The 12567-nt window shown below is 40.6% G+C and overlaps 1 protein-coding gene across 4 annotated transcripts in view; it reads right to left on the bottom strand.

Annotated features, from left to right (window-relative positions):
• LOC126106445 (upstream stimulatory factor 2) overlaps window positions 1-12567 on the bottom strand; it is a 50687-nt gene that overhangs the window by 29670 nt on the left and 8450 nt on the right. For all 4 annotated transcript variants that reach the window (XM_049912725.1, XM_049912726.1, XM_049912728.1 and 1 more), the window contains one exon: window positions 9666-9821. In XM_049912725.1, the coding sequence (XP_049768682.1) occupies window positions 9666-9821 (156 nt within the window). The remainder of the gene's footprint in view (window positions 1-9665; window positions 9822-12567) is intronic.

Genomic DNA, 12567 nt, shown 5'->3' with positions numbered 1-12567 from the left:
CTGTCAGTAAAATTCGGCAGAAATAAATTTAAGAAATGGCTGGCTAAAACTGACATTAACTCACTGCACATTTATGAAACAAAAACCGACAGTTCTAGATATGAAGTTAATTATAATTAATTTCATAAAACCCTTTGTTGGCTGTTGCTCCTTCTAAGTGCTGTACCATCCCTTTTGATCTTTGTCTATTCTGACTGCACACACATTTCCCACATCCTGGGATAATGGTAGATTTAAGTACACGTTTATCTTGAGTTAGAAATACTTCACTGCCTTTTACATCTTTTTTGCTGTTCAAAAAGAATGTTAGTATTGCCTCTGATGATAACTGAAGATCTGCTTTGAAGATACCATATTTGTTTTGTGTACTGTCACACCACTGTTACCAATTTTTGTGTTTACTAGTATATTTATGAGGAAGATTAGGCCGTATTTTCATCTCGTGCACTTCTTTTGTTAAGGACAGATGTAGGACAAAGTTCTGAAAAAATTATTCATGCTTTCAGAATAACATCAAAAAGTTTCATAATCTAATTCTGGCTAAAAATACATTTTTTAAAATGTTAGTTTGGGTGTCTGCACCTGCCAGATCCTCTATCTCTATGCTGTGATCCACACCTTCTCTACACTAGAAAATTTACGTGCATTAATTTTTCATTCAGACAACCGAAACAAATTGCAGACGAGTCTAAAAGGCTGCAAGAAATATTGTCTGTGCATGTTCCTTTGTTTACAACATTAAAAAAATAAAAATAAAATAAAAAAATGTGTGTGCTACAAACTTAAGTCAGTTTTTAGTTTTACATATATCAACCCGTTTTGCTCAAAATGGGTCATATGAGTGGACGCATATTCAAAAAAATGAGGAAATATCAAATGTCATGTGTACAAGGTACAGGAAATTTAAATAATGTTACGGACGGTGCTCTTAAGTGTGAAAAACAATTTTTGACGAAGTCACCGAGCTCATCAAAGAAGAAAATTAGTGAAGGAATGGAGGATGCTGTGTACAGTAACGAAGACAAGTCTTCTAGTGGATTTAGATTGACTAACATAAAAATACTTGCATGTGGTAACTGTGGGCCAAAGGACCCTAGACTGTACGACGACAGTGACAGAATTTGCATTTTTAAGTAATATACATATTTTGTGTAAAATTTGTAAATATGGTGTTCAGTTCAAGACTTCTGCTCTCCATGGGAAGATGTTCGAGGTGAATACCAGATTGTGTTATGCCATGAGATGCTTAGGTATAGGCAGAGAAGGCACAAATTTGTTTTGTGGCTTGATAAACATGCCGATTCAGTGATTACAACAGAACACTCCTCAATCCTCTTGAAGTTAAGTGTGAGGAGAAGTGAAAACAGCTGTTGAGGAAGATGTAGATATTAACAATGAAGGAGAAGAAGGACACTGTGTAGCGAAGGCAGATCTGTGTGTCTCTTGTGATGGAACCTGGATGAAGAGGGGCCATACATCACTTCATGGTGTATCATCTGTCATTAGTGTGGATACAGGGTAAATCTTATACTTCAAGTAATGAGCAAATATTGCTCTTGGTGTGACACAAGGAAGGACAGTGATGGCAGTGAAGAAGGAAGGTGATAGCAGGAACACAAGGAAGTGTGCAGAAGGAATTACAGTGGTAAAGTGGTGGGCTGGAAGCTGCTGGGATGAAACTAATATTCCGAATGTCAGTTCAACAATGCGGTGTTGGTACATGAAATATCTAGGTGATGGATATTCCAGTGCTTTTAAGACTGTTTGAGAGAGCAATACTTATGGCTCACAAACTAAAATTGAAAAACTGGAATATGTGGGGCATGTTCAAAAGCGAATGGGAGGTAGACTTCTCAGATTGAAGAATGAAATCAAAGCAAAAAAATCAGAGGATGAAAAGCCACTGTGATGTGTTACCACAATGGCAGGCATGGAAATTCACAATTCACAAATACATTACGGAAAACTATCAGGGATAACGTACATATTGTGAGAACAATGCAGCAAGCCATGAGGGCAATGTTCTTTTACAAATTTTCCATATATGACCTCAACATTCCCTTTGTGACATATTGTGTTGCAAATATCTTCAGGCAGTAGCCAGTGGAAAGCCATACCCACAAACATGGTTTGCTGCTTGCTGTTTTAGATTTTACAAAACCAAATTCCAACGTTCATCGCTAGAGAACAGGAGTCGGGATGGGTGCATGAACCACGAGCCTGCTGCAGAGGCCTACACGCAGCAACATTTGCTAAACAGTTGTTGACGAGACACTGCTGGTAGCTCCTTCAGGGTGTGTACAGGGACAAGGAAAAAAAATTCCCGGATTTTTCCCGGATTTCCCGGTTGAAAATACACTTTCTCTTGGGTGAATACACACTTTTCTTGTGTTAAGTGATAGTATGATTTTCCTTGGCACTGTAAAACTTATCAGTCCTTTGAATGTTTATGGTTTTATATGCTGACGTAGAATTTCCCGGCACTTTAGAAAACGAAACTAAGGGACAAAAAAAGACGTTTTGGAAAGATCTTTGATATGCAGCAACATGTACGCTGCATATTTTCATGTTATGAAGGTATAACAGCCCCATACACTGCATGTTACTTTGCAAAGCATTGAAATAGAGATTGCGATGCGTTTTTGTAAGACAGTAATAGCTCATGTCACATGATCTCGCCAGCCGAAGACAATAGGACACGTGATGTAGCCAGCCAATAGCAAGATCACTCTTAAGTAGTGGGAAAACACAAATAGGAAAAGTTAATGGTTTAAATTAATATACATAGTGTTGCTACAAGAAAAACAAAGCTTTCACATATAATTGTGGTCTCTAAGATTAATAAGCTGAAAGAGATGCTAAGCTTCCACATATAATGTTGATCTTTTTGCGCGAATTACACTTTCAGATATATCACACAAATGTGCCAGTAAAATTTTTAATAAGGATGTAAATTTCTGATCTTCTGGGCTCTAAATTCTTCTAGATGGTCGTCCTCAAAGAGTTGATTTTTAATTGAGAGTCATACGCTCTGCGATTTAAGAAATTCATCGTACATTCTCGAACATTGCTCATCTTGTTTACAAGTAAATTTACTTTGAAAGTAACGCTTTTCAAACAACCATCCGCAATGTTTTCCCGTGACCTGTTAGAAACTGATTCGTTTCAGCAGTTGCCAGAGAGCGCCAGATAACAGGCGCCACTACTTATGCGCAGCTACGATGACACAGGAAGCTCGTATGTTCATATGTGTAAAACATTAAAAGATCTTTCACTATGTAACAAAAGAAACAAGACATCAGAGAATACTTCAAGAGCATCGGAATTTCGTGAACCATACTAAAATGCATTATTCGGCTTAAAGTGAAAATTCGTATGTCCAGATTCGGGTGCAAATTTTCTTTAGTACCAGTACTGTCTGTCACATCACGCTCATCGGAAGCAATTTGTTGTTAGGAAGCATTGCATAGTCTTCCTAAAGCCTTTGACACACCTTGCTGTAGGCAGACGCTTGTATGAGCACTATGTTTTGCTATTATATATGGCGCTTTCCTTTGCGACTTAAGTTTCATTTTCGTTTTTTTCCCTCTCGTTCATGTTTTATTGCTGCAGTATTATTCCGCAGAAGCGGGATACAGTAATATCCTTTGTTGGAGTGTTGATTCTTACGAGTCAAAATCACAAAAATTAACTGAAAACTAAAACAATAATAGACTCCTGGAATTCTAAAAAATTCCCGGGTTTTCCCCGGTTTCCTCCCGGATGAATAAATTCCCGGGTTTTTCCCGGATCTCCCGGTTGTCCCGGGTCGTAGACACCCTGTACTTGGTTCACCTGGGCAGACAGTTGCTCCACAGCTACATGTCCATTTGCCCATACAGTTACCTGCAGCTATCATTCACGCCCAGCTATGGCCTGTGGTACACCAGTTTTCTCAGTGCTAGTTTTGGATAGAACATTTTGCCATGGACACACACAAAAAGAGAGATTTAAAGCACAGTTCCAAGCACTGTGAGGAACGGGCACTGTGACCAGAGGAAGAAAATCCTTTTCAATTAGGCAGGAAGACACCCCCCACCTCCGCTACACCCCCTTGAGGTCACCCAACCACCAAGTCTGTAGCAATCTTTCTACCTTGTTTGTTCGAAATAAAGTTTGCGGGCCTATTATATACTAATAATGGAATATTACAAGTACGGAAATAAACAGCTCATCATTTCCTTCATACATGTCTAAAAAAGCATGTGATAGCATACATACATCCACACTTTTAAAAATCCTCAGATCACACGGTCTTCAGCAAAGATTAATGCAAATTATCAAACTAATTTCAGCCAACACAAATTCCAATGTAACATTCATATAAGAAATTTCAAAAGCTTTCACAATAAAAACTAGTATTAGACATGGTGCTGGATTATTCCCACAGCCTTTCAATGCAGCCCTCTATTGCACCATGAAGATTTGACGAAAACAAAACTCACCTAAAATTTAAACTGGAGCAAAGTCATCAATAAGAAAAAACTGTGTAGGGTTTGTGTATTACTTAGCTCTCTTCACTGTCAAAATGGAAAAACTTTGTGGCTGTATCACCAGTCCATAAAAATATCACCTAAAATAGATTAAAAGTATCCCTCTGGGAAACAGACTGTGCCTAAGAAACCCTGTTTATCAGTAAAGTCTTCATAAGCAATCAAAAACTTAAAATAGTACTCTAGTATAAATATCTTTGAGAAATCATTAACCACAACTAACATGAGAAAGAACCACAGATAAAAAAAGAACCAACAAAATGAAAAAAGCTCAATTCCAAACATGGTCATTGTATAATAAGAAATTTGTATCAACAGGCTCGAGATCTAACACTATAAAACCATAAATCTCCTGGAAGCCACTTTGCTTGCCACACCCTGCTCCGAATTCAGAATGAAAGAACTGTCCAGCTCCTCAAGGCTGAGAAAGGACTAACCATAAGACTCATAAAAAAACCTCCCACACCGAAGGAATCTTGAGAAGAAGACAAGAGGACAATAGATCTGAGGAATCAAGCAAGATCTTAAGGGGAGTTTGCAGGCAAAAATTCGAAAATTTTCACATTTTACAAAACATGCCCTAGAATATTATGTACTCTTTCGTTCTCAAAATAATGCACAAATTATCTGTGTGTGACATTCAGAATTATTTTATTTAAATTTTGAAGTCTTACATGCGTATCTGTGAGATCACCTCATTTTGGACGTGCATCTGTTTGTATGTGAATATCTCTGAAACTACATTTTATAGAAGGCTGTGATTTTCATCCCTGACAGAAAATACGTGGCGCCCGATGTCAGTCACACTGCTATTTCACAGTTGCTTGGAAACTGTTTGTTTGTTTTGTGTGAAACAGTGACTTTTGACATAATCTGGTGCAGTTTGACATAATATAAACATGCCTAGAAGTGCTAGTCTATTCAAGAAATGTAAGTTTGGTGGAAACCAACACACTAGAAGTGTAAAACTGTGTTTTGTTCAAAAGTTGGAACCTTCAAGCAGTGTGCCACCAGAGAACAAGGGAGATGCAACCTCACACAATGCAAGTAAAATTAACTTACATAAACAATTCGAGGAACTAGGATTACTGCAGGATAATTTAGTACTTCTGGTCTGGGCTATGTTTTATGTGATATAAACATTTTAATTCAGATGTGTGATATGCTGTGCTGTAATATTTGTGGCGGAAAAGTAATTATTGAAGAGATTTTTCTGCAAGAATAGGACTGCACTGGCTGTGACAACAAAAAGTAATTTGTAATGTCAAATGAACGCAAGAATATTTTTTATGAGGTAAATATAAGACTTTTCTATGCCATGAGAACTATCGGAAAAGGTCTTAGTGCAACTCAGTGTTTCTGTTTGGTTATGAATCTACCACCACCACCTACAAAACTTCAGAGGTATACTGAAGTTACACACTCCTGGAAATGGAAAAAAGAACACATTGACACCGGTGTGTCAGACCCACCATACTTGCTCTGGACACTGCGAGAGGGCTGTACAAGCAATGATCACACGCACGGCACAGCGGACACGCCAGGAACCGCGGTGTTGGCCGTCGAATGGCGCTAGCTGCGCAGCATTTGTGCACCGCCGCCGTCAGTGTCAGCCAGTTTGCCGTGGCATACGGAGCTCCATCGCAGTCTTTAACACTGGTAGCATGCCGCGACAGTGTTGACGTGAACCGTATGTGCAGTTGACGGACTTTGAGCGAGGGCGTATAGTGGGCATGCGGGAGGCCGGGTGGACGTACCGCCGAATTGCTCAACACGTGGGGCGTGACGTCTCCACAGTACATCGATGTTGTCGCCAGTGGTCGGCGGAAGGTGCACGTGCCCGTCGACCTGGGACCGGACCGCAGCGATGCACGGATGCACGCCAAGACCGTAGGATCCTACGCAGTGCCGTAGGGGACTGCACCGCCACTTCCCAGCAAATTAGGGACACTGTTGTTCCTGGGGTATCGGCGAGGACCATTTGCAACCGTCTCCATGAAGCTGGGCTACGGTCCCGCACACCGTTAGGCCGCCTTCCGCTCACGCCCCAACATCGTGCAGCCCGCCTCCAGTGGTGTCGCGACAGGCGTGAATGGAGGGACGAATGGAGACGTGTCGTCTTCAGCGATGAGAGTCGCTTCTGCCTTGGTGCCAATGATGGTCGTATGCGTGTTTGGCGCCGTGCAGGTGAGCGCCACAATCAGGACTGCATACGACCAAGGCACACAGGGCCAACACCCGGCATCATGGTGTGGGGAGCGATCTCCTACACTGGCCGTACACCACTGGTGATCGTCGAGGGGACACTGAATAGTGCACGGTACATCCAAACCGTCATCGAACCCATCGTTCTACCATTCCTAGACCGGCAAGGGAACTTGCTGTTCCAACAGGACAATGGACGTCTGCATCTATCCCGTGCCACCCAACGTGCTCTAGAAGGTGTAAGTCAACTACCCTGGCCAGCAAGATCTCCGGATCTGTCCCCCATTGAGCATGTTTGGGACTGGATGAAGCGTCGTCTCACGCGGTCTGCACCTCCAGCACGAACGCTGGTCCAACTGAGGCGCCAGGTGGAAATGGTATGGCAAGCCGTTCAACAGGACTACATCCAGCATCTCTACGATCGTCTCCATGGGAGAATAGCAGCCTGCATTGCTGCGAAAGGTGGATATACACTGTACTAGTGCCGACATTGTGCATGCTCTGTTGCCTGTGTCTACGTGCCTGTGGTTCTTTCAGTGTGATCATGTGATGTATCTAACCCCAGAAATGTGCTAATAAAGTTTCCCCTTCCTGGGACAATGAATTCACGGTGTTCTTATTTCAATTTCCAGGAGTGTAGAAGAAGCTGTTGAATCTGTCGCTTCCCTGGCAATGAAGGCTGCAACAAATGAAGCTGTTGAAGTGAACAAAGGCAACAATGATACACCAGCTGCGTTTAATGGGACATGGCAAAAGCGTGGTCACACGTCGAAAAACTCACTTGCCACAATCACAAGTGTAGACATAGGTAAAGTAATTGATTTTGAGGCACTTACAAAAAATTGCTATAGCTCCTGTGACAAAAATGGAAAAAAATGAACATGAAAACTGCCAGAAAAACTATGAAGGAACTAGCGGAGGAGTGGAAGCTGATGTCGCAATGAAAATGTTTAGCAGATCACTGCAGGAAAGCTGTGTATGATACACCCAGTTACTTGGGGACGGAGATTCTAAGGTGTATAAGTGTGTTATTGAAGCAAATCCATATGAAAATATTGGGATAAGGAAATTGGATTGTGTTGGGCATGTGCAAAAGAGGATGGGCACACATCTCAGAAAATTAAAAATCTCTTCACACCACCACACTGTCTGGTGGCAAGCCACTTAGAGGTCTGCTGACTGAAAACAATAGATCAGCTCCAGAAGTATTATGAAATGGCCATCAGAAATACCTGAAAGGATATAGAAAGTATGAAAAAGCAGTCTGGGCCACATACTTCCACAAACTTTCAACCTACAGAAAACGGACACATACACTCTGTCCACCTGGACCTGAATCGTGGTGTAAATTGTGGAAGGCTGAAGTTTCAGGAGTGTCTTTTGAACACTAGAACTCTATTCCCAAGCTGTTATGGAAGCAATAAAACCAGTTTACAGGGACCTAGCACATCCAGACCACCTCCAACTAATGAATCATTCAACAACATCATCTGGACACGAGTGCCCAAAAATGTTTTTGTAGGGCTCAATACACTAAAATGGGGAGCTAGTGATGCTGTATTGAACATTTAATGATGGAATATGGAACGAATACGAGTTCTAAAACACCTTAACATCACTCCAGGCTACCACATACTGTAAAGGGCTTGAAGTTATTGGAGAAGATGATTCGCCAAGGCACAGCATGCAGCTCAGTTCACCACCAAAGAAGCAAGATCAATCAGAAGAAAGAAGCTTTTGGAGAAGGAAGCTTGCAAAGATGGTGATGCTGACTACACTGCTGGGTGTTTTTGAGACTTAATTTAAAATTACAAGTCAAATTTTTTCATTTTATACTTTAAATGTGATTTTCTCAAAATGACATTTTTTATGCTTTATGTTCCTTTATATCAAAACCTACTTGTGATAGCTACATCTAACTTTGGCACCTATTTCATTATAATATATTGTACCTACTGAAGCACAACCATAGTAATAACTTGAATAGAAGGCCATCCAGGGCATTATGTTACAATTATTTATAATAAAAAATAGCATAATGGAAAATACATATATATATATCTCCTTTTGTACCTCATCTCTCAATTCTGGTACAGTTGACATAAATAACATGGATAAGACAGCTGTAAAATTGTACAGTGTTATCTTCACTGGTTCCAGAGATAAAGGTACATGAAGTAGGCTAAATTAACATTGCCCGCATAGGCCCTGCAAACTCCCCTTAAAGCAGATGTACTCCTGTTAATAGACGCAAAAAAGGTAAATTGCAAATTTTCAGCAGAAATGACAGAGCACATTGCAGCAACTGAACCGTGCAACCTCCAAAGAAAAACTGAATGTGATCAACTGAAGCAGACCAATGTAGCTATTGAAGTTAATAACGTACAGTGTGCACTTTAAATCTCTGCACGTTATCTTGTATGTAGAATTATGGGCAAAGAGAATGGCTGGCCACCACTTACAGACTAGAGGCAAAATTCCATTCAACCAACAGACATTTGAATGCATATAACACTATTTACAGCTTTACGTGACATTAGTTCCTTTCTCCAGATGGAAAGGTAAGTCTGGGAAGATTAAGAAGGAGGGGCAGGCCACCGAGACAGGGATTCACCTGTTGTGGGCTTTAAGAGATACAAAGGTGACGAGCAGGCATCAGTTTTCTACTTTTAAATGTAGCCTTTGGCAGCATTGGAATTTTAGCTCCTGAAGAACATTCGCTTTGTCTCTCTCTACTTTTTCAGTTCCCCTTCTGTGCAATATGAACTTCCCATATCTATAAATAGGTTTAACTGCTTTGTACTTGTGAGAATTTTTGTCATACAAGTTGCAGACAGACCATCTTATATAAACTCTTGTTTTTATATAGACTACGTAACTTACGTATCGTGTGACGAAATAACAAATATACCAAGTAACACAACTTACCATTGAGAGGATTCGTCAGCACAGCTTGGATGCCCGGAGTTGCAGGCCCTGCTGTAGCAAACGTTGTGCCATCCCCTGCAGTTGCCACAACCTGCGGCATCTGGTGCTCTGGGCTGTCCCCACCTGTCACCTGGACCACTCTGTACGTAACTGTGCCTGCATTAGAAAATTTTCTGCATTACACACCACTCATTATCTGTAATGTTCTGCTTCCATAAAGCAATCTCCCCTTTATGAAAATAATGCAGGCATCTATGCTGATGTCAAGATATGCCATTAAATGAAAATTTTGTCACTCATTAAGACATTACACCACAGGCTGAAATACTATAATACAAAAATTAACTTTTGAGCTGAATGGAGATACCTGTTTTAAGTATTTGCCCTTCAATCATTTCCACATAATACAGGATGTTTCAAGAATGTTACTGAAGTATTTACGTACAGGTTGAGGCACGAGGTTTTCCCCCAGTTGCTGGAGGTTATTCCTTAGGTTATTTGGAACAAAAAAAATGTAAATACAGTAATGTGATCAGATCCATAATTAAGGAGCTACAAAACATGCCACGGTGTATGTGTTCACAGGACACATGATCAGTCTTAGGTAGACAATTGCACCGAGTGGTATGTTTGCATAACAACCATGCTGTTGATACTGCAGACACTGCTTACTGTTATTGTCTCTTGTGTACAATACACTTTCTGATACTGTACAAGTTTTCATCGCAGGAGTATGGAGAGATGGTATACATTTTGAGCTTCTGTATTGGTAACGCAAAAGCTGCTGTTGCCGAATATCACCACTGGTATCCTAATAGCAAGATTCTGAGTGCCAAACTATTTAGTGGAACATATCAAACATTGCTAGAAACTGGTACTCTTCCCAGAATTCGTATTCACTCCAAAAGACATCGTGGCATCCAGAAAGAGGAAAATATTCTTAATTCAGTAGAGCGCAGTCCTCGTTCAAGTACAAGATGCCTAGCTACTCGACTGAGCATTTCACAATCAAAGGTATGTAGGATTCTTCACGAGAATGGGCTGTCTCCTTTTCATGTGCAGAAAGTTCACCATTTAGAGCTACACGATTGTGCCAACTGTTTGCACTTTTGTAATTGGTTAAATGGAAATAAGCAGCTGTATTGCCTCATAATGTTCAGTGATAAGGTAACCTTTACAAGATATGGCAACAACACGCAAGACTGGGCAGATGAAAATCCCCATGCTAAAATAGTATCTCAATTTCAACGCAGATTCAGTGTCAATGTCTGGTGAGATGGTGTGTGTGATCAATTACTGGGGCCATTTATTCTCCCGGGAAATTTAAATGGTCAGATGTACAGTAACTTTTTACAAGAAAACATACTGCTGCTTCTTCAAGATGTTCCCCTGGAAACAAGACACCACATGTATGTCCAACATGACAGGTCACCTGCACACTTCCGCGATGTGGTAACAGCTTATCTTAATCAGCAATTCCCACATCAATGGATAGGTCACAGGGGCCCCATCAACTGGCCATCCAGATCCCCAGATTTAACATCCCTAGATTACTGCATCTGGGGGTGGATGAAATACATCGTGTACGAAGTGGAAACACAAGAAGAATTGATACAACGCATTTTCAATGCCGCAATGTCAATAAGGAATGAGTATATGCAATTATGAAATGCAACCACCATGGTTCACTCCCGTGCAAATCTTTGCCTTCAAATACAGGTAGGAAATTTTGAACACTTGCTTTAAATCCACTCTGTGCATTTTTGATAGTGAAATCTTATAATAAAAGTTTTTTTCTGCCATTTTCCCGAGTTTTTCAATTACTGTAGCTCCTTAATTATGTATCTGATGCCATTACTTTATTTACATTTTTTGTTCCAAATAACCTAAGGAATACCCTCAGCAAACCAGGGGAAAACTTTGTGACTTACCCTACATTTGACTTACAAGTAAAGAGGGAAACTTGTAGCAGGTAGGGAAAGGGAGGAGAAGGAAACTAACTGTAGCCTTTCCCACGGAATCATTCTAACATTCACCTTAGCAACTTACGAAAAGTTTGGAATGAGATGGATGTGGGATTGAACTCATCTCCTGCCGAATGACAGTTGAGTTCTAAGACTAACCCACCTATCTTGGTAACATTCTTTAATGGAGGATACACAACAATGGACATTTGTGATACATTAAAGCTGCTATTGACAAACTGCAGCTCTAAGTTGGACTGCAAAATGTGCTCACACAGACAGAACATTTTGATAGAGCACTGTCCAAGAAAAGCAGATTTTGGTTCAAGTAGTCTTGACCCATGCATGATTTTTAGCTTACTTTTAGTTTTTAGACGCAAAGGAAATATCTACGCATCTCCTAGATGCTACTATTTGTTAATGTTTTGACCTATGAGTGTTTCACTTTATGGGACAGTACAAGTAAGAGATACTATACCTTTACTGTCCGCTTAGCTACAGAATAATGTTCAGGATAATTTTCTCAATTGATTACAGAAGTTGGTTGTGAGGGAATGTCACAGATCATGTTATGTGGGTAAACTAAAGGTGCTATGGAAGAGAATTGCAATACTTATATGAATGTACTTGTAACAATGATCTTTTGTAAACCACACATTTCACAAATCCAATATTTACCCCAAATAAAATGTAATACAATATTTATCCTCCCCCCATGAACCATGGGCCTTGCCGTTGGTAGAGAGGCTTGCGTGCCTCAACAATACAGATAGCCGTACCGTAGGTGCAACCACAACAAACGGGTATCTGTTGAGAGGCCAGACAAACGTGTGGTTCCTGAAGAGGGGCAGCAGCCTTTTCAGTAGTTGCAGGGACAACAGTTTGGATGATTGACTGATCTGGCCTTGTAACAATAACCAAAACGGCCTTGCTGTGCT

The sequence above is a fragment of the Schistocerca cancellata genome, chromosome 10 (assembly GCF_023864275.1).
Source record: "Schistocerca cancellata isolate TAMUIC-IGC-003103 chromosome 10, iqSchCanc2.1, whole genome shotgun sequence".
In the NCBI taxonomy this organism is placed as follows: Eukaryota; Metazoa; Arthropoda; class Insecta; order Orthoptera; family Acrididae; genus Schistocerca; species Schistocerca cancellata.
Note: the sequence above shows the minus strand (reverse complement) of the source record. Positions and strands in the feature narration are given on the sequence as shown.